Source organism: Molothrus aeneus, chromosome 27 (assembly GCF_037042795.1).
Source record: "Molothrus aeneus isolate 106 chromosome 27, BPBGC_Maene_1.0, whole genome shotgun sequence".
Lineage (NCBI taxonomy): Eukaryota > Metazoa > Chordata > Aves > Passeriformes > Icteridae > Molothrus > Molothrus aeneus.
The window spans coordinates 3,019,641-3,041,932 of record NC_089672.1 but is presented as its reverse complement, the minus strand read 5'-3'; the positions used below and the strand labels follow the sequence as shown (position 1 = coordinate 3,041,932).

Sequence of the window (22,292 nt, the reverse complement as noted above, 5' to 3'; positions counted from 1 at the left end):
CGCGCTTGGCCTGCCCGGGCCCCGGCGCGCATGCGCGCTGCTCCTCCCTCCCTTTCCCGCCCCCTCGCTCTCCCCTGCGCCCCGGGTCTCCTCCATTTTGTGCTGCGGCGGCGGCTGCGGCTCTCCCGCCTCGCTTTCACCCCGCCTCGCCCCGCACGAACGAGTCCAAACCGCGGCCCATGGCGGAGAGTCACTCACCGGCCGGGCTGGCGGAGGCTGCGTCCCTGGCTGGGCCTGGCGTCCCCGGTTCAGAGTCGGAAAGCCGGCGGCGGCCGCTGAGCGAGCTGCGCGTGATCGACCTGCGGGCCGAGCTCAGGCAGCGCAACCTGGACAGCGGCGGCAACAAGAGCGTCCTCATGGAGCGCCTGAGGAAGGTGAGGGCGCTGGGGCTGCCTCAGCGTGCGTGGAGCGGCTGCGACCCCGGCCCGGCGGGCACCGCTGAGGAAAATGGCGCCAAAGAGCGTTCGGGGCCCGGCAGGATCGGTGCGAGCGTTCGGGGCCCTGAAGGGATTGGTGCGAGCGTTCCGTGCCCGCCGGGATCGGTGCGCGCGTTCGTGGCCCTGAGGGGATCGGTGCGCGCGTTCGTGGCCCTGAGGGGATCGGTGCGAGCCCTCGGGGCCCTGAGGGGATCGGTGCGAGCGTTCCGTGCCCGCCGGGATCGGTGCGAGCGTTCCGTGCCCGCCGGGATCGGTGCGCGCGTTCTGTGCCCGGCGGGGCTGGGCCGGCCCGGGCTCACCCTGTGACCGCTGCGGCTGTCACGGAGTGTCACCGAGCCCGCTCCGATCCCAGCCCTCGGCCCGGGTATTTCCCGCTCCGTGCACTACAGAATTCTGCTGTTCTCTGAGCTGCTGGATTTACGGTTCTGCGCGCTGTCTGTCGGGATTTTTGCTGCGTTTTTCTGACAATTTAGCTGGCAGCCCTTTCACTGTATCCTCATCACACCGCTGAGCGTGTTAATCCCATGAGGAATCCTTTCTCTGATCTGCTTGCTGTGTCCCAGAGCCGAGGTTTTTACCCTGTCACAACAACCCGTGTGTCTGTGCACAGTTCCAAATGCTGTTCACTTTTAAAATCTTGGACATACAAATCACATTTATACACATCTATCACCCCCAAACTCATACTGCTATTCAAAGACAACAACTCTTTTTTTATTTTAGCCACTCTGTCTTAAAAGAAGCAGCTTAATAATCTATTTCTCATCAGAAAGTATTTTTAAGAACTTTAGGAGTTATCAGCTACTCAAGTAAGCCACGTGTGAAATGGCATGTACAACATTTCATATTTTGAAGCAACATATAGTTTAATGTAATTATAGTTTGCATATAACTGAAATATAATTATAGAGGCTTTCCATGGAGCTTATGTTGCAGCTGCTTGCTCTGTACTTGACACAATTCTACTCATGGTCACAAATACAGAAACACCTGCAATTCACAGTTTCATCTGTAGGATTGATGATGAACAGCTCCAAATGCTGTAGGATTGATGATGAACAGTTCTAAATGCTGTAGGATTGGCTTTTTTTGTTGACAGTTTCCCCAAAACATTACACCAACGTGTTATTGCCTTCTCCCCGCTTGTTGCTTTGCTCTGGTGGTTTTTTGTTTGTGTATCCAAGTTGCTGATTCACGGTTTGGAATTTTTCAGCCTCTGGTGTGCAGCTCTTAAACTCAACAAGAATGTACAAATGAAAATGTTTATGTCTATTTTTATATCTTTCTTTTTTTGCCCCTATTAGGCTATTGAGGAGGAAGGAGGGAATCCTGATGAAATTCCAATGGTTTCAGAAAATATCATGAAGAAAACAACAAAAAGAGGCAGCAAAGGTAATTAAAGAGACTTTCCACCTTGTCATCCTTGAGTTTTCAAGCAAATGTATTCATGAAATGGAACCTTCATAATATTTTTTGTGTTACTGGTATTCTACCCCACATTTGTTCTCAGCTTTTTAGGGATGGGTAAGAAAATTAAACTTTGCAGTCATTTACTCAGAGAATTTCATATGATTTAGTAAGGCAGTAAATGTTGAAGGATCTGTTGCTTTGTTCTCAGAGTTCCCTGAAATTTGTATGAAGAATTACCAAGTAACACTGAAGCAGTGTCAGGGTTTTTATTACTTTTTCTATGTGGAAATGTAGAGTTTCTAGCAAATGCAAAATAAGCTCTGTAGTGTTAAGCTTTATAGCTAATAGCAGTTGCAATTTTCTTCTCAGAAGACAAGGTTTTAATCCATTTCTGAAGTCAGATATATTTTCAAGGCCTTAGGTTTGGTTTTTGTAGTAGTGAGACAGTTATTATCTTACATCTTTCATAAAATAATTTACCGTTTTTCTAAAATTAGTTAATTAGCACAATTTGATCTTATTTTGTAAGCAAATAGTGTTTAAAACTTTGCATTGGAGCTGAGCAAAATAACTAGTTGAGCTAGAGTATTTTTATTACTAGATTTGGTTTACACAAAATATAAATTTGTGAGATGAGACTCAAATGTTTTGCCAGCTAATTTGTTTGATTTTTATCATTACATCTGATTTGGAGTGATGGTGCAATTGCTAAAATGCAGGCTAAAATGTGAAATCTTGAATGTCATAAGAAAGAGATCTTTTAAATCATATTAATTTCCAAGTCTCAAGAAAAACACTTGATGTCTGTTACAGCACTTTTAATGTGGGGATGGAAATAGATGAAATATTCCTCTTGGCTCTAAAATCCTTCTCACTTTTCAGTTGCAATGTGCTTGTAGTTTTTGAGGAAAATCAAATTCATAAAAGGTCAAACAGCTGCTTAGCTCTGAGTTTGAGGAGTTGCTCCTTGGTGCTGAAGCTGCTGTGGTGTTTTCAGTAATTTCAATAATTCCATTAATTGGGATAATTCCCATCCAGCTGGTGGGCAGAGCACTGCAGTGAAACCCACAGCTAGAGTGGGGTTATTTCAGTATTTTGTGCATTATTTTGTGTTTTGTTTTGTTTGGTTGTTTATTTTTCCTCTCATAAATGTTGAGGTAATAAATTGCTGCAATCTGAGCTGAGCCCAATGTTCTGGGCAGGTCCCAGAGCTGGAGCTCCTGCCAGGGGCTGGACTGTGGCCTGTTTGTCATTCACTGGGGTGCTCATAAACAGGGCAAAACTGAAGCAAACACCAGCTCTGGTGAAAAAGTCAATCTTGAGGGGCACAATTACAATTTCTGCTCTGATTCTAACGCTGGTAATGTTGTTAGGCCGTAGAGCAGATGAAGAGGAAGTGGAGGACAACGGCCTGGAGGAGGACTCTGGAGATGGACAGGTACTGGGGCTGCCCTGAGGGGGGGGGGCTGCCCTGAGGGGGGGGGGCTGCCCTGAGGGGGTGGGGCTGCCCTGAGGGGGGGGGGCTGCCATGAGGGGGGGCTGCCATGAGGGATGGGGGCTGCCCTGAGGGGTGCTGCTGCCCTGAGGGGTGCTGCTGCCCTGAGGGATGGGGGCTGCCCTGAGGGATGGGGGCTGCCCTGAGGGATGGGGGCTGCCCTGAGGGATGGGGGCTGCCCTGAGGGGTGCTGCTGCCCTGAGGGGGGGCTGCCATGAGGGGTGCTGCCAGGTGCTGCCCTGAGGGGGGGCTGCTGCCCTGAGGGGGGGGGGGGCGCTGCCCTGAGGGGGTGGGTGCCACCCTGAGGGGTGGGTGCCTGGGTGCCGCCCTGAGGGGGTGGGTGCCGCCCTGAGGGGTGGGTGCCGCCCTGAGGGGGGGTGCTGCCGCCCTGAGGGGGGGTGCTGCCGCCCTGAGGGGGGGTGCTGCCGCCCTGAGGGGTGGGTGCCGCCCTGAGGGGTGGGTGCCGCCCCGAGGGGTGCTGCCGCCACCCTGAGGGGTGGGTGCCGCCCTGAGGGGTGCTGCCAGGTGCCTCTCAGGTCACCCTGACTGTGACCATGTCCTGTTTTTGTCTTTTCACAGGACGATATTGAAGCAAGTTTGGAGAACTTGCAGGATATCGACATGATGGATATCAGTGTGCTAGATGAAGCTGAAATAGATAATGGCAATGCAGTAGATTGTGGAGATGATTACAGTGCCCATAATATTCTCGACTCGCTGGCTGATAGTAAAGAAAATGCTGATGCAGAAGTGAAAGAATTTCCAGATCAGCCTGCAGAGTATGCTGTAGGTAACTTGGAGGCATCCCCACAGTTTTCAGAAATTAAAGAAGAATCAAGAGAAATACCACTAGTGATGGTATGCATCTCTTATGCGTGTGGAATCAGGGTTTTCTTTTTAAAATTTATTTATTTTTGGATTAAATAGCAAAATTCTAAAGCTAAAAGAGTACTTGGGAAAATGTGGAACTGTACTGGTTCTTATGGTCACTGCTTTTCTTTTTACATATTTGTGGAACTGTGTCTTAATTTTTAAAACATCTAAATGTTGGTACACATGTGATTGCATTGATAGTGGTTCACAGGGCATTTGGTTTTAATCATGCTTTGAACTCTGCTTCACCTTATTAGTTATAATGCATATGTTATTCCTAATTTCATATTTTTATTTAGAGAACATGTGAGGCATACAAACAGTGTAACTTACTTTCTTCTCAACTGAACAGCACCGTTCAGGGAATTATATTCAAATTATATTTTTCTGTTAAGGTTGGGTCTTGCAGTTACTCAGTTGCTGAAAGTGTTTTTATGTTGGCTTTCTGTGTTTATCTGGCTGTTGGCACTGGGCTAGAGGATAATCCCTATCCCCTTGAGATAAACCAAGTGCTTTATCTCCTGCAATGTACAACAGTTGTTGAAAAAAGTTCTTTCTGCCCCATCTAATGGGCGAGCGTTGCTCTTTGCTGTGTGTCCACATGGACTGTGAGGTTCTAAAGTTGGGTGGGTCTTTTCTAAAGCTGCAGAAATGAGCTTGGCCCCCTATCCCCAGGCATGTCCTTGTTCTACACAAATCAAATGGAAATGCTCAGAATAAAAGGGGGTTATTTTTGAGTGAGTAAAATATCTTGAGGCTGGGTCAGTTCCCATCCTCTGCTTTCATCAGTGAAGGAAATAATTACCAAGTCCTGTAGGATTTCTTGGCTCTGTGTTGTTGCTGTGAATGACAGGGATAAAAATCAGAGAAATTTTGCTTTTGGACTCCCTATACTTAAAAGATTTTTGTGAGCTGACCATCATAGTTAGGAGATAATGAGATATTTTATTCAATTAGTGGGGGTTATCACTCAGTATTTCCCATTATTGGTTGCTTTGGGTGCTGGATGTGTTTGCTGGCCACCAACAGTCAGTGCAAACACAAATCTTCAGTTTCTCACTCAGGTTTAAATCACAATATTCCTTTAGTGATAACAAGATGTCTCCTGTTTATTTTTTAAAGGTAGAGTTTGAAGATGTTGGGAACAGTTTAGATGCTTCTTCATCAGATTTAACCACAATAAAGGTAAATGGTAGCCAGTTTTTCTTTACAAACAAACAAAAAAAGCATAAAATACACAATATAATAGTGTATGGTGAAACTGTGTGTGTACAGTGGGTGCATTCTTCCTCTGCAAAGAATGGGAACTAATGCCTTTTGATTTATTCATAGAAACAAAGATTTATTTCTTTCTCACATCATATATGTGTATATATATGTATATACATATATAAAAATCCATTTATGATGTGTGTATCACACTGAGTTTGGTGGTAGATTGGATTTCTTTGATCTGCTGTAAATACCAGCTCAGTGCCTTGCATTGTGTTTAACTGCCATTAAAAATGTGCATATCCCAGGGTGAGAAGAGAGCTGGAACTGTCTATTCCTGAAATGCTGCCCTTGTTTCCAGATCACTCCTGGTAGGTTAAGAGCACCAGCTCCAGGTGAAGCTGGTGTTTCTGTTGATCCTGTTTTCAGAAAGGAGACTTCAAAAAACACAGCTTAGGGAAGGGTAACATGAAGATAAGTTTTCCTCTGTGTTCCTTACATTTATTGAGTTATTTATCCATGTGAATGTGTACCAGGTGTTCAACAGGTGGCTGAATTTGAGAGGTCTTAAAGTTTTCAGACTTGATAAAATTTGAGGGTGTTCCAAACTCATCTTCAATTTTTCCTCTGAGAAATTGATTTGAATTTCAATGTTTTCAAAGCTGAAATAGGCTAAATTATAGTAATGCTTTCACTAAATACTCTCCTGTAATGGGTTGATAAAAAACGTCATTCAGAATAGCATCTTGCTTATGAAATAGTGATATTTCTCCTTTTCAAAATCTTTTTCACTACAGGAACTTGAAGAGTTACCTTTGGAGCCAGGTACTGTTTGTTTTTGTTTGGTTACATTGATTAATTTTTTTTTTTTAATGAAAAAAAAAATCCTGGGCATTAAACAGTTTCATTCTTCATTTAGGCTTTTTGCGTCCCTGTTTGGTTTTTTTTTGGTTCTTTTTTTTAATGCATTACTGTAGTGTACGTTATTATGGTGGAAAATCCAGGTCATGCAGGGTCATAGAGATTGGAAACCCAGTCATATCACCAGATCTGTGAATAACCAGCCTTGGAAAACTTGTTTAATGCCATGAAATGGTTCCCTAGAACTGTTACTGCAGAGTGAAGTTAAGGAACGAGCCTTAAAGATGTAAAGGTTCTGAAAACAGATCTTGTGATATCACACTGTACAGTGGTTCTGTGAATAAATATAAATACAGGAGTGTAGGCAGTGCAAAGCTCTGGTGCAGAACAGAAATTCAGGAGTGACTGGACTTCAGAAGAAGGAACCCGCTGCCATCAGGAATTTGCTACAGATCCCACTCGCTTCCTGGACTGCAAACACACTCAGAACCATCAGAAGATGCCCAGTTCTCATGTTGGACTGTCTCTGCTAAAAGAACTCAACAGAAATTTGGAGAATTGAACTCTCAGTGCCTTGATACGTTCAGTTAAGCATCTCGGACTCTGGAAGCTAACTAGAGAAGAAACAGAGCTGAACGATTTGCTGAAGAATATGAAGGCTGAGCCCGAAGTTTTTTGTTAAATCTGTGGGGGCATTTTTCTTGGCTGTTGAGGTGCTAGGGCTGATTTGGCAGGGTGTGAGAGAGCAGTTAGCGTGGTAGCTGTAACACTGTGTACACTAGGGTTTTCCAATCTCTGTGTAGCTTAGCAGTTCTCTTGGTGTTAGTGTGGCAGCCATGCCAGTTCCACATTTGTGATTGCTGTATTTCCCTGGTGATTAAATCTTGTGCCATTCTATTCCTGTTAAATCCGTAGAAAATGAGAAAATACTCGACATTTTGGGGGAAACTTGTAAATCTGAGCTACTTAACGAAGAACCTCCCGAAGCGGAGCGGCCGCGTGCGCAGGAAGCCAGTAACGCGGGGCCAGGCAAGAGGCTGGCTGAGGAAGAGGACGCTCTCGCTGCCGCTCAGCTGGAGGAAGATGCTTTAGCTTTGGACAGCAAATCGGCCCAAGCTTTGGCAAGGAAGGAAGCAAAGCGTTTAGTGGTAGCAAAAGGGGAGACAAGTGAACAGAGCCCCGAGGAAGAGGCCCCGGACTCTGAAGGTGTAGTGGTAGAGACCCTAAGCGATCAGAGTAGCAAACGCTCCCAAGGCCTGCAAGCCTCTAGTGGGGAGACAGCGGAGAAAGGCGCAGGTGCCGAAGCCAGAGATAGCAAAGAAGATGGCAAGAGAGCAGAAGACAAAGCTAATTCTGAGGAATCTTCCCCTGCCACTAAAGAGTCCTCAGCCAGTGAGGGCGGTGATCAGAAAAAGAGGTTTGTTTTTTCTCCGTTCTAGACCAGATGCTATCTTTTATCATTGGTCCTTAAGTGATGCCAATAAGCTGTTTCCTTCAATTGGCCTCCGAGACTGATGAAATTGTAGCCTATTCCTAAAGGTCTCTTTTATTTCTCCATGTGTAGATATTTTTATTTTTTTTAAACGCAGTGGGTTTGATTTCTTTCCTTCCTCAACCTTCAACGGTTGTTTTCCCAAATTAGTCTTATTTCTGTCATCTGCAAAACAGAATTGTCCGTTTAGGGGTACAAATCCCTATTTCCTGTCACTCTTCTAGAAAATTGCCAATAATAGTGTTTATTTTGGAACTAATTTACTGGTAGGTATCCAATTTTAGTTGTGCTGTCTAGAATTAATGGTCTTTTTGCATAGTATCTCTTGAATAATGTGGTGTTTTATCTTTAGCCCTGTTGAAGACAAAGATACAAAGGCAGTCACAAAAGATGAGAAAGGTAGGTGCAATGTTTGCATGGTTTTTGGGTTTTTTATTTTCAAAGGTCCTGGAATAAAAAGGAGGACTGTTAATTCAGTGAACCCTCAATGCAGTTGAATATATAATTCAACTGCAATTTCAACCCTCAATTCACTGAACATATTTCAAAATATAACTAAAATATCAAATCTTTTTAACTTTTGTAACAGAGTTGTTGTTTGTTTTAAATAAGTATTGTTTTTGTGAATTAACATTTGGTACTTTGTAATTCTCCTAAAAGTGATTGAAGTACAAGAAGAAAATCTGTAGCTACAAAGTGTTTAAGTCTGCTCAAATGCACATTTACTGTGGAGAGTTTTATGAAGGACAAATGGGAGGGGTTTAGGACTCTGAATTTTGCACTGCTGCATTTGTGTTTCACGTGGTCTCTTGTGTTTTTTGTGGCCCAGGCCGTGTGGGGAGTGGTTCTGGCAGAAATTTGTGGGTTAGTGGCCTTTCCTCCTCTACTAGAGCTACAGATTTGAAGAACCTTTTCAGCAAGTATGGAAAGGTACGTAGGGGATGTGTAACTTAACAAACCATTCTGTCAGTTGAAAAGGCTGACCTTAAATTTCACTCTTATTTTCCCTCATGAGTAACTGGGCAGGCTGAGTTCTTAACTTTGTGTTCTTTGGAAACTCCATATCTGAAAGGAGCTCAGTTCAATAAAGAAGATTGCAGTGGAGGGGTGGGAGCAGAGATGGAATTTGCAGAGAAAATCTCTGCAGATACCTGTGAGAATGAGGCAATTCCTGACAGGAGAGACTGGCAGATCATCATGTAATAGTCTAATCATGTCTTGAGTATCCAGCTATTAAACTGGAATTTAAACTTTCAAACTGCTGTTATAAACTATTCCATTTCAAGGGGTATCCTCTGGAGAAACCCAGTCTTTGAGGGCAGGCTCCCACTTACTTTGCAGTGCCTGCTGGCATACAAGAGCAGAAGTTGTGGAAGGGAACTCTGTGTGCCCATCTCCCCTTCTGCCAAATACTTTTTAGTATATAACATTAAATGTTTGTCACTAAGTGCCACTGCCTGTCACAGATTGTCACCTGTGGGTACAGATGTCCTGTAAGGAAAGGGAAAGTGGTAGGAATTTTTATTCAATTTTATTTTGGTTTTTACCATCCCACTCTCCCTTCTGTGGATATATCTGCCTTAAGCTCCTGACCAGCTCAGCAACTTGAAGATGAATTTTCTGAGGTGCATTATTGAAGATGCCCCTGCCTGTGACAGGGGATTGATTGAACTAAATCAAAACTCCTTTCCCATCCAAATTGTTCTAAGAAATGGTCATTCAATTAGAATTTATTTAGTGACAGACCTGCAAACACAGAATATTTTGTGTTTTTTCCCCAAAGGTGGTTGGTGCAAAAGTGGTGACAAATGCTCGCAGCCCTGGTGCTCGCTGCTATGGCTTTGTGACAATGTCAACTTCTGAGGAGGCCACCAAGTGCATTAATCACCTGCACAGAACAGAGCTGCATGGTAAAATGATTTCTGTGGAAAAGGTCAGTGGCAGCTATTTCATGGCAGTGTCATGAAGATCAAAGCATGCACTTTTCATCTCTGACTGTGTCGTTCTTTCTGGCTGAATTTCTAGGCAAAAAATGAACCAGCAGGAAAAAAGCCTTCTGACAAAAAGGAGGGTGAAACAAGGAAGGAAAAAGACAGGCACCATTCTGCAGAGTCCAAATCTGAGAAGTAAAGTGTTGTTTTGTGTTTTATGATACTTAGAGACCACTCATTTCTAATATGGCCAGGTGAACAGTAACTGTAATAAATCTTGATTTAATGTTTCATCTGCATTTGGAGTAGGAATAATGCTGGGAAAGTTGATGTTTTACAGTAGTGAGGGCATCTGAACTGGCCCTCTGTTCAGAAACACAAAGCTCTTTAGTGTTAGAATAAAAACTTGTTAGTTATATAAGGAGACACTAAATCAAATTATTTAGAGATAAACCATTATTTTTACCAGTTGTTTGTCCTCTGATCTGACTCTGTCTTGGACTCCACTTTTAACTGACAAATATTTCTAGCATTTAGTGTGTCTGTTCTGATAGACTGACTGTGTGGTTAGTGAGTGATACTTCCAACATGGATTTTTCAAGTGGTTTGTTGCTTTTGAAAGAGGCATTTTGCTTTCCTGCTTTTTGTAGATCTGTTGGTGTTAAGAAGGAGGAGAAGATTGACAAAAAAGAGGATGCTAAGAAGTCAGAAAAAGATGAAAAAGAAGGAAAAGAAAAGGATGAACAAAAGACTGGATCGTCTGATAGATCCAGGGCAAGCAAATCAGGTGATGCTGGCTGTCTTTCAGAAATGCTTTCAAGGATACTTGTACATTATTACATGTGGTTGATAATTCAGTAAAAAGAAGCTTACTTAGTAAAACTGGCACAAACAGCAGAAAACACCTTGAAAATTTTGACTTCAATTTCTAAGAACTTAAAACAGTTTCCATAATTCTTCTGGAATTGTCACTGGGTTTAGACCTGACACTGTGTGTGGTTTGTGTCCTTTTTGGGCTTTTTTTTTTTAACTGTGGCACAGATATATTTTGTGGACAGAAGAAATAAATTCAATTTGTGTTCTTTAGCTGTCATCCCTGCCAGAAAATACTGCTGTAATTTTGGGATAAATTTACTACTCCCATCCTCATGTTGGCCAAATCTTGGCAGGCTATTTAAATCATGAATAAGTTCCATAAGTTATTAAAAACCTCATTAAAATAACTTTATACTATTTAGTATCCCCATAGTTTTGACTCTTGCAAGAACTGTTGAATGTCTTTTGTACCATTTATTTTTGGCTCTGTTTTGTTTTCTAGCAAGTCGAGGAACAGAGAGGACAGTGGTGATGGATAAATCTAAAGGAGAGCCAGTTATTAGTGTGAAAACCTCTGCATCAAAAGAGAGGGTAAGGCCAACTTCCAGAGAAGCTTTGGTGTAAAAATAGGTGCCAAGTAGATTTATGTGCTCAGAGCTGAAGGAGTTTTAGCCTTGCATTTTGGTACAATTATCCTTTTATCACTTTCTGGAGAGCAGCAGGGGTTTAAAGATGTGGCAGAGGGGAAATGCTTCTGTTTCACCTTTTTTATACTTCTGGCCTAGTGCAAGAAGTGGAATTGCAGTATGAGAATGGTGTTAGGATGATGGATTTCCCTGAGCTTGGGATGTTTTTGGTGTGTGTTGTTGGAAATCAGTGCAAGTCATTGCTGTGTTGTGTTCCTCTGGTATTTATTTGTAACATTTACAAGTTCTGCTCAAACTGGGGGCGCTTTTCCCTGGAGTTCCACTGTTGTTTTTTACCTCTGGGGAAGGCATGGCAGCATGTTTTCTTCAGGTTGACATAGTGGAGGTGTTTGCCTAGGAAATGCTCAGTGTTCAGCTCATGCATTGTTCTGATTGATCTCAGAGCACAAAGAGCCAGGACCGCAAGTCGGAGAGCAAGGAGAAGCAGGACATTTTATCTTTTGATAAAATCAAGGAGCAGCGAGAACGGGAGCGCCAGAGGCAGAGGGAGAGAGAAATCAGGGAGACCGAGAGGCGCCGGTGAGTTCCCAGCACCTCTGAACTTTAAAGGACATTTTTGATCCCTTACCTGTATCTTGAACTCCCTTTTCTGTTCTGTGGTTTTGTTCAAAGCAGTGCTGTGCTGACCCTCCAGCAGTGATATCTCAGATTGATTTCGTACTAATTACTGTCTCAGATTGATTTCATGCTAATTATTGCTAGAACAGACATGATGCCAAGTGATGGAGGCTTTTACTGCTGAAATCAATGTTCTCATGAGACTTCCATAGGTGCTTTCAGGCTTTGTCTTCCACTTGACTGGATTTGAGTTTTCTTGATTTTTCCCCTGAAGCCTGTAAATACTTTCTGTACATTAGAATTCTGTCTTAGGACTTGCTGTGCTCTTTGGAAGCTTTTTCAGACCTGACTTAAGAGTAGATACTGTGTTACTTGTCCAGAATTCTCACCTTTGCTTTTGTCATTTGTTGGAGTTTTTTATTTTCCTCTTAGTTGTTACTTAATTGAGAAGAAGGGGAGAACATATAAAATTCTTTAAAAAGAAATTAAACCCCGCCCCAAAACAAAGAAGCAGTAGAGCTTGGACTGAAGAATCTCAATTAAAAACCAAGTATCTGTTTTAAATTAGAGAGAGAGAGAGGCGAGACCGGGAGCAGCGCCTCGCCGCCATCCACGAGCGCGACGAGAGGCAGAGGCTGCAGAGGGAGCGGGAGCGGCTGGAATTCCAACGGCAGCGCCTGGACAGAGAGCGCCTGGAGAGGGAGAGGCTGGAGAGGGAACGGATGCACATAGAGCAGGAGAGGAGACGGGAGCAGGAGCGGATCCAGAGGGAGAGGGAGGAGCTGCGGCGGCAGCAGGAGCAGCTGCGCTACGAGCAGGAGAGGAGATCTGCCATGAGGAGACCCTATGATCCTGAGAGCAGGTGAGGAGCAGGGCACTGGGGCTCCAGAGTCCTCAGCCACGTCCCCTTGGGAGCCTGTGGGAATGGGGAGCACTCTGGATAAGGCACTCATGGCAGCTCCCAGCTGAAAGACTCTTTAGGTGCTGCTTTTAGCACTAACAGCAATTTGAGGAAGAGCAAACACCATACTCGTCCACTTGTAAGCCCTGTTCAGGTCTACTTTTCTTTCCCAAAGAGGGATGACCAAAAGTAGTAACAACACAGAGTTGTTACTTTTTTGAGTAACAGAGAGTAGAGTAGTAATAATAGAGTTAATGGAGTAGTAGTAGTAGAGTTGTAATAATAGAGTAGTAGTAGCAGAGTAGTACTAGCATAGTAGTACGAATAGAGTTAGTAGAGTAGTGCTAAGAGAGTTAGTAGAGTAGTGCTAAGAGAGTTAGTAGAGGAGTACTAAGAGAGTTACTACTCTATTAGTAGTAGCATAGTACTATTATAATAGAGTAGTAGTAGCAGAGTAGTACTAGCATAGTCATACAAATAGAGTTAATAGAGTAGTAGAGTTGTTGGTATCAACTCTAATGGTAAGGGAAAAGATACTCACTCTCTTCTCACGTCACCACACACTAAAATTAAGCTGTTTTTGCTAAACCAAATTTTCTCTGAAACCGAAATGCGACTCGTGCTCAACACACATAGATTTTTACTTCCTGGCTTGAAGGAGGTTTGAGCAGGAAAGGGGAGGTGGTTCTGGGGCTGCTGCTGATGTGAGCCCTGTGTGTGCAGGAGGGATGAGCCCTACTGGCCCGAGGCCAAGCGGCTGGCGCTGGACGACCGCTACCACTCGGACTTCGGCCGCCAGGATCGCTTCCACGACTTCGACCACCGCGAGCGCGGCCGCTACCAGGAGCACTGCTTGGACAGGTTGGCACTGCCTCCTCTTCTTCCTGTGCCTTCAGGGAAATTTGGTGTCTTCTTGTGGCTTGGGTGGAGTCAGCAGAGTAAAAGAAGTCACTCCTGTGTATTTCTGGTGTCTGATTTCACACGTGCTTGCAATCCTTTGTTTCTGTGGGTTAGGGATGACCCCCATGGCAGGGAGGAATGATGAGGAGGACTCCATCTTATCAGAAGGCTAATGAATGGCTTTATTATCCTATATTACATTATATTGCATTACATCTAAACTGAATCTGCCAAGCATTCAACTGCCCAGAATCTCGTGAGTGTCAGCCCACAGTCCTGACACACACACACACACACACACACACCCCTGGCCCTGACAGGCCAAGGACACAAAACACCATCACCTTGGGTAAACAATCCCCATATTGCATTCTGCTTTGGCACAAACACAGGCACAGCAAATGAGATAAAAAATATTCTTGGGAAGAACTGTGAATGAAAAGCCTTGCTTCTCTCTGTGAAGAGAAATGTGGGGCCACACACTTGGCCCTGACAGGCCAAGGAACCAAAACACGTGTGGGTAAACAGTCTCCATGTTGCATTCTACTTTGGCACAGCAAATGAGATAAGAATTATTTTTCCTTTCTCTGAGGTTCAGAGAATATGAATCTCAGAAATCTTCTTGGGAAGAATTGTGCCTTGCTTTTCTCTGTGAAGAGAAATGTGGCTACAAGGGACATAGAGGCTGCATGAAGATGACAAGCCAAGTCCTAATGTAGTCTGCCATGATGCTGATGGAGGTCCAGCAGCTTCTCTTGAGGTGTATGGAAATCTGCTTTATGAAGATCCAGCCATTTCCTTTTGCTTTAAACCTTTCCCTGTTTTCATCTTTGCAGCCTGGCTAATGCAGCTTTTTAGCACCACAGAGTGGAAAAATATTTCTGTGTGGTGCCATTGAGATTTCTGTTCCTCTCAAGGGATCTCTGGTGAAAACTGTACTGTTTGTGTTTGCTTGTGACTCATTTCTGGCACTGGTAGATTCACCCAGTGTTCTCCCTTGGTGTCACTGAGCACCTGGCCATCCTCAGGGGTGCCTTTTTACCCATATTACAGTGACAGGTGTTAGTTTGATCTCTTTTTATACTGTGAAATAAGAACTCTGTAGAGTTATCTTCCCACTGAACATTAGCTCCAGATTTACAGCCTAATGAAGATGAACTTTTCATGGGTTATTTCATGCAGACCCTGGAATTCTAATTACAGTGTTGATTCAACTGAAACTTTTCTTTTTTTGTTCCAGGAGAGATTGTACGAGGGGAATTCCAGATCGAGATGGGCAGGTATGTTACAACCAAATCACTGCTTCATTAAAAACCAAAACAGGCTGACCCCAAAGCAGAAAGGCCACTTCAACACAATCCTTTCAGCTGAGATACTTCAGCAGAAATAATTTTCTGTGCTAATGAGCATAAAATAAATTATTAGGTCACCTGCTTGTTGGGGTGGTAGCCTAAGATACAGGCAAGGGGAAGCCTCTGAGTGATGGGAGCATCTTTTCAGGCTGGCATGTGGCAGTAAAAGCTTTTGGATTGACCATCCTAGGTGTTAAGAGAGAGCTGCTGTACTTACTGAGCTGGCAATGGATGCCTTCTCTCACTTTTGTCTAAATGAAACAAGGCTGTAAAAGGACAGGTGTGAAAATCAGTGCCACAATGGGATTCAAAACCTTTCATTTCTGAAGAGAGGTAAGAAGTGAGCAGATATTCTATATAAAAACTTAAAATCTGAAGCCAAGAACATAAACCTTAAAAAACCTTAACAAACAAAAAAGATCTCTCCCACCAGCAAAAAATAAATACCTGGAGTGAGCCATGCCCTACAACAGAACCTGTAAAAAATAAGACAGCTATAATTTTTTATCCAGAAAGCCAAATTTTTGCAATCCTAGAATGTTGGGAAGGATGAAAGTTTGACAAGAAAGTCTCACAGATATGTGTGCTTAGCAGAAAGATTTTTAAATGTAGAGTCTGATGAAGGAATAGAGATGGAAGCAAGTTTTGATATAGAAGAAAAGAATTGCTGAGCCAGTCTGACTAGCTAACCAAGGAGGCAAAGGGTGTGTGAGTTATTATGAGGGGTTTTTATGGCTTAGAACAAAGGATAAACCCACCCCAGACAAGAAGATGCTTTTACCAAGCAGAAAGATAGCACAGGTGAACAAGGCAGCAAATGTTGCATGCAAGTGGAAAAAAGGTCTCAGAATTTTCCAGTGCAAGAAAACTGAAAACCAACTTCTGGCTTAAACTGTAATGTACTGACTTCAAATGATTGGAGAATTGTAACATGAATATGGTAATGATAGTAGTTATGATAGGCTATGGATAATAGTTAAGGTATAGATTGGTTCTACTGTATTAAAATGCTCAGTGAAGAAAAGTCCAGAATGCATTGTAACCAATAGAAAAGTCTAGAATGCATTGTAACCAATAGAAAAGTCTAGAATGCATTGTAACCTAAACTCAGGGTCTCCAGGCCTGCCTGCAGCTGGAGCTCACAGCTGTGGGCACAGCTCTGTCACCCACCACCCTGGACTGCTGGAATGTCTTGGATGCATTTTGAAGAGCCCCTGGAGTCCCACATCTCTCATTTCAGCTCTTACAGTGGTGCCCAACATGAGGCACCATTAGTAGGGCCCTGAATGAGGGATGAGGGTCTCCAGGCCTGCCTGCAGCTGGAGCTGCCATCTCTGGGTGCAGCTCTGTCACCCATGACCCTGCACTGCTGTAACATCTTGGATGTAATAAACTGCATTTTGAAGAGGCCCTGGAGCCCCACATCCCTCATTTCAGCTCTTTCAGTGGTGCCCAACGTGGGGCACCATTAGTAAGAGGGATTGGTAAGAGCCTGAATGAGGGATGTGGGTCTCCAGGCCTGCCTGCAGCTGGAGCTGCCATCTGTGGGCAGAGGCTCTGTCACCCACAACCCTGTACTGCTGTAACATCTTGGATACAATAAACTGCATTTTGAAGAGCCCCTGGAGTCCCACATCTCTCATTTAGGCTCTTTCAGTGGTGCCCAACATGAGGCACCATTAGTAAGGCCCTGAATGAGGGATGTGGGTCTCCAGCTGCCTGCAGCTGCCATCTGTGGGTGCAGCTCTGTCAGCCATGACCCTGCACTGCTGGAATGTCTTGGATTCCTTTTGAAGAGCCCCCTAGAGTGCCTCATTCCAGCTCTTACCCTGGAAGCAGGCTCGTGTTGTGTTTGTGACTGGTCCCGTTTGCCTTGCAGCACTACCCGGACGAGCGGCACGGGGGCCCCGAGCGCCACTCGCGGGACAGCTGGGGGGGCTACGGCTCTGACAGGAGGATGAGTGAGGGAAGAGGGATCCCCCCACAGACCCGGTTAGTGCCTGGCACAGCAGGGAGGTGATCTGGGCTTCTTCACATCTCCTCAGTAAGCCTTTGGAGGGTGCCAGCAGGAGGAGCTTGACAAGTGTGAATCTTCTCTTCAGATCTTTGAGCATCTGCAGGAGCAGGGAATTGCCACGTGAAGCTCTGTAGTGAGTAAAGAGCTGCTCAGTTAGCTCAGCTCCTGACTGTGCTTCTCCTGTAAATAACTTTCATTTCTACAGATGAGATTCAGTCTTGTTTCTACAGAAAAGCCTTTTTCTACAAAACATGCACAAGTCTCATTCACGGCCAGTGGTCAGGTTTTAAAAGAAATTGAGTGAGAAGTCTCTGCAGTGGTGGGGGTAGAGATCTTGGACTCACCTGAATTGTAGTGAATTCAAGTTTCTCTTTAAACCAGTGAATCAAGCTGGGCCTATTCCAGCTGCATGATTTTCAGACAGAGGAGTGGCAGCCAGTGAATTGATCCATGCCCAAGAATTTCAGTCCATTGCAATATCCATGATGTCTCTGGATGAAAAAAGCCACGTTTTGTTGTGTCAAGGATGCTGTTCAGCAAGTGTCTGTCATTGTTTCTGTTTGACCAGCTCTGATTGTAGTGGTTGGGTGGCTACAGCTAGAGCTTGATTAACCATTTAACACACTGTGGCATGGGGTATGGTGTTTGGCTTTACCCTGTGCTGCTCACTGGGTAGGGGACATACCTAGAAGATGTTCTTTTATTTTTTTAAGAGATGGACGTGACTGGGGAGATCATGGTCGAAAGTTAGAGGGGCATCAAGATCGTACATGGCAGGGAAATGTGGATGGAGGAGTGATGGGACGGGATCATGAGAGATGGCAAGGTACACTTGCTGCTTACCAGTGTGATTGTGGTTCTTTTCTGTGAATTACTGCTGCTGAACCTTCTAGTGGTAGTTAAATGACTGAGAAATGAAATGAAATTCTGGGAACAAAGTGACATTTTTATTAGGGAAACACAAAAACCTGTATTTTTCTTTTTTTTTTTTTTTTTCTCCCTTTTTTCTCTCTTTGAATCAGGTGGTGATAGAAGCATGCCTGGTCAGTCAGGACCAGGCCATGGGATGACTCGAGGAGGGACATCAGGGTAAGAACCTCTGTCAGAATGCTTAGAATGCTTTTATAATACTTTGATCTGTATAAACCTGGATTGGCAAGGGGGGAAAAAACCCCAACAAATTAAAGAAACCAACAAATTAAAGAAATACCTTTCAGCAGAGTGTAGCAATGTGCCCCCTGTTGGAGTGACTGAATTATTCTTTGTCTGCTTAAAAATGCAAAAAGCTCACAAGTTTCTCTCCATGATTGCAGAAGGCTGATCAATCAGTTTATTGTGCTAATACTAAATTTTACTCTTCAGAAAAACCCATCACCCTTGCCACACAGTCCAGTACAGCTTTGACCTAATGGGTCAGTCCATCCAAAATTGGGCAGTCAAGAAATCACCCTGTGCTAAACAAATCTCCTTGACCAATTCCACACATGCACAACAACAGGTGCAGCGAGTGAAGCATCCTCAAATTCAGGATGAGAAACAGGAAAACGTTTCCCATTTTCCCTGAGCTTTGTCACAGCTTCCCAGGAGCACCCTCCAAACTCCATCCCCAGAGCCCAGTTAAGGAGATTTGCTCAGCCAAGGGTGATTCCTTAACTGGACTCTGGGGATGGAGTTTGGAGGGTGTTCCTGGGAAGCTGAGACAGCTCAGGGAAAATGGGAAACGTTTTCCTGTTTCTCATCCTGAATTTGAGGATGCCTCACTTGCTGCACCTGTTATGCACATGTGGGATGTGTGAAGAAATCACCCTTTGCTATCCAGATCTCCTTAACCCATTCACATGTGCACCAAGATAAGAAATGTTCCCCATTTTCCCTGAGCTGTCTCAGCTTCCCAGGAACACCCTCCAAACTCCATCCCCAGAGTCCAGTTAAGGAATCACCCTTGGCTGAGCAAATCTCCTTAACTGGGCTCTGGGGATGGAGTTTGGAGGGTGCTCCTGGGAAGCTGTGACAAAGCTCAGGGAAAATGGGGAACAATTCTTATCTTGGTGCACATGTGGAGTGTGTTATGGAGATTGTTTAGCAAAGGGCGATTCCTTAATTGGACACTGAGTGGTGATTATGGGATGGACTGACCACGTAGGTCAGAGGTACATTGGACACATGTGCGGTGTCCTATGGGATGGGCTTAGCAAAGGGTGGTGAGGAAATCAGAGGTGATGAAGAGAAGGTGCTGAGGAATCACCCGTGGCTCAGTAAATCCCCGTAACCCATCCCACCTGTGCAGGGAGGGAGGCTCAGAATTGTTTCTCATTTTCCCTGAGCTGCCCAGGAGTGCAGCGTGCCCTGGCAGGGAGCTCTGTCTGTCTGTCTGTCTGTCTGTCAGAGGTGTGTGATGCCCCTGCAGGAAGCTCTGTCTGTCTGTCTGTCAGAGGTTTGTGATGCCCAGGCAGGGAGCTCTCTGTGTGTCTGTCTGTGTGTCTGTCTGTGTGTCTGTCTGTGTGTCTGTCAGGTGTGTGATGCCCCTGCAGGGAGCTGTGTCAGTCTGTCTGTCAGTCTATCTGTCACTGTCTGTCAGTCTGTCTGTGTGTCAGTCTGTCTGTCTGTCAGGTGTGTGACGCCCCTGCAGGGAGCTCTGTGTGTCTGTCAGTCTGTGTGTCTGTCTGTCAGGTGTGTGACGCCCCTGCAGGGAGCTGTGTCTGTCAGTCTGTCTGTGTGTCAAGTCTGTCAGTCTGTCTGTCTGGTGTGTGAGGCCCCTGCAGGGAGCTGTGTCTGTGTGTCTGTCTGTCTGTCAGTCTGTGTGTCTGTCAGTCTGTCTGTCAGGTGTGTGATGCCCCTGCAGGGAGCTGTGTCTGTCTGTCTGTCTGTGTGTCAGTCTGTCAGTCTGTCTGTCAGGTGTGTGACGCCCCTGCAGGGAGCTGTGTCTGTCTGTGTGTCTGTCTGTCTGTCTGTGTGTCAGTCTGTCAGTCTGTCAGGTGTGTGACGCCCCTGCAGGGAGCTGTGTCTGTGTGTCTGTCCGTCTGTCAGTCTGTGTGTCTGTCTGTTTGTCAGTCTGTCTGTCAGGTGTGTGACGCCCCTGCAGGGAGCTGTGTCTGTGTGTCTGTCAGTCTGTGTGTCTGTCTGTCTGTCAGTCTGTCAGTCTGTCTGTCAGGTGTGTGACGCCCCTGCAGGGAGCTGTGTCTGTGTGTCTGTCTGTCTGTCAGTCTGTCTGTCAGTCCGTCAGTCTGTCAGTCTGTCTGTCTGTCAGTCTGTCAGTCTGTCTGTCAGGTGTGTGACGCCCCTGCAGGGAGCTGTGTCTGTGTGTCTGTGTGTCTGTCAGTCTGTGTGTCTGTCTGTCTGTCAGTCTGTCAGTCTGTCTGTCAGGTGTGTGACGCCCCCGCTGTCGTTGCAGGCGCGGAGGCTTCTCCGGGAGCCAGGGCCAGGCTGTGCCGGGCCCGGCTGTGCCAGGGGCGTTTGCAGCCCCCCAGAGGAGCCCCAGGCTGGGGGAGCCCCGCTTCAGCCGCCGCTACTGAGGCCCCCTGTGCACCAAGGGGTGCCTCTAACGCCACCCCCGTGGCTGAGTTTTACTGACCCAGGGTCACCTCGAGGCTGGGATTCTGAAAATGCCAGACTGCTGCTGCGCTGTAGCCAAATCCTGTGTCAACTTTGGTTTGGGGTTGGTTTGGTTTGGTTTGGGTTTTGTTTGTTTGTTTGTAATGAACATGGTGTTGGTCAAACATCGCTTTTAAGTTTCTGTAAGTGAAACATTCCATTTTTCAGAAATAATAAAAGTGGTTTATGGCTACTGGTTTTTTTTTTGGTTTTGGAGTCTTTGTTGTCTCTTTAATGATTTTGAAACCTCCCCCAAGGTCGACAATCTGCTTTTAGCACTGTGATGGATCTGTGACCATGTGGATGTGGAGGGGCCTGGCAGACCCTGCCTATCTTTAATTATTTCCTTTGTGCCATTAAGTTTAAATATTCTTTCTGCATTTCCATTTTAGTTTTCTGTCATTATGAGAGTAGAAATAGGAGGAGGAATAAAGAAAGCTGGGAGAAAGGGGGAAGGAGAGAGAGGAGGAAGAAGGAAGGAGAATTAGGATTGAGTTCAGTCTAGGGCTCAGTGCTCACCTTGTTCTGTTCACCTCCCTCTGCTGTGATACCTGTTCTGCTCATTGCTTTGCATCTTCAACATAAAAACCTAAAAGCCAAACATGAGAATGCTTGAGAATTCAATGAGAATTTCTTCCATCCACCTCTGGCTTCCTGTCCCTATGTTTTAATTCCTCACTTTAAAACTTCTTATTCATATACATACTGAAAAATAATTCTAATTTATATAATAACTGAGGCTTATTTCCAAATAACCCTCTTCATCTACTCTATTATACACAGAATTTCAGAAGGTAAGGAATTCTGAATACAGATTCATATAACACTTAGACATACAAATATAACTTTTATATATGTATATATAAAAATTAAGCATAAAGACCTTGAAAATGTAAGAAGATCGGTTCTATAAGGAGGAAATAGAGGTTTCTGTGTTTATTTTTTCCTGTCTCTAACAAACTTTAAGGCTGAGATTTTGGCTCGATTTCAGTCGCTGTCGCCGCCTGGTGGTGAGGGTGAGGAACTGCAGGGTCCCGCGGGCTCGCTGTGCCCCTGCTGGCCAAAGGTGGAACTGCAGGGCAGGAGCGGGGGTGACACCGGGGACGGGCGGGTGGCACTGACGCGGTGACATTGGGGACTCACTGGTGTCACCAGCACAATGATATTGGGGATTCGCTGCTGTCCCCAGCACAGTGACACTGGGGACTCACTGGTGGCACCAGCACAGTCACACTGGGCATTTCTTGGTGCCCCCAGCACAGTGACACTGGGGGCTTATTGGTGTCCCCAGCACAATGACACTGGAGGGACACTGATGTCTCCAGCACAATGATACTGGGCATTCTCTGGTGGCCCCAGCACGGTGACATCAGCAATTGCCGGTGTCCCCAACACGGTGCCATCTGGGGCTCACTGCTGTCCCCAGCACAGTGACACTGGGCACTCCCTGCTGTCCCCAGCACAGTGACACTGGGCACTCCCTGGTGTCCCCAGCACAGTGACACTGGGGGGACACTGGAGGGACACTGATGTCTCCAGCACAGTGATACTGGGCATTCTCTGGTGGCCCCAGCACGGTGACATCAGGGACTCACTGCTGTCCCCCAGCACAGTGACACCGGGGATTCACTGCTGTCCCTAACACGGTGCCATCTGGGGCTCACTGCTGTCCCCAGCACAGTGACACTGGGCACTCCCTGCTGTCCCCAGCACGGTGACACTGGGCACTCCCTGCTGTC

At 45.4% G+C, this 22,292-nt stretch overlaps 1 protein-coding gene across 3 annotated transcripts; it reads left to right on the top strand.

Moving 5' to 3' along the window:
• The first annotated feature begins 92 nt into the window (after positions 1-92).
• Positions 93-20,752, top strand: LOC136566812 (scaffold attachment factor B1-like). Of its 3 annotated transcripts, none has more exons than XM_066566122.1 (21): positions 93-374; positions 1,742-1,829; positions 3,221-3,285; positions 3,922-4,132; positions 5,342-5,400; positions 6,225-6,252; positions 7,204-7,705; positions 8,133-8,179; positions 8,610-8,710; positions 9,564-9,713; positions 9,806-9,906; positions 10,362-10,498; positions 11,030-11,118; positions 11,617-11,753; positions 12,361-12,654; positions 13,417-13,554; positions 14,834-14,873; positions 16,825-16,937; positions 17,676-17,788; positions 17,985-18,051; positions 20,354-20,752. In XM_066566122.1, the coding sequence occupies exons 1-21, from the start codon at positions 180-182 to the stop codon at positions 20,472-20,474; spliced, it is 2,796 nt and encodes a 931-aa protein (XP_066422219.1). In that variant the 5' UTR covers positions 93-179; the 3' UTR covers positions 20,475-20,752. The 3 variants fall into 3 exon arrangements, 2 of the variants coding, with proteins under 2 accessions (XP_066422219.1, XP_066422220.1); XM_066566123.1 differs by having other exon boundaries at positions 165-374; positions 3,922-4,200; positions 5,338-5,400; XR_010785081.1 differs by lacking the exon at positions 17,676-17,788 and having other exon boundaries at positions 3,922-4,200; positions 5,338-5,400; positions 20,354-20,400.
• Positions 20,753-22,292: the final 1,540 nt, after the last annotated feature.

Bases quoted from the DNA above. Each gene is read 5' to 3' on its own strand.
- LOC136566812 (XM_066566123.1), top strand. From the start codon at position 180: ATGGCGGAGAGTCACTCACCGGCCGGGCTGGCGGAGGCTGCGTCCCTG. The intron at 8,180-8,609 runs GTAGGTGCAATG...TTTGTGGCCCAG, and splicing joins AGTCACAAAAGATGAGAAAG to GCCGTGTGGGGAGTGGTTCT. The intron at 9,907-10,361 runs GTAAAGTGTTGT...TGCTTTTTGTAG, and splicing joins GCAGAGTCCAAATCTGAGAA to ATCTGTTGGTGTTAAGAAGG.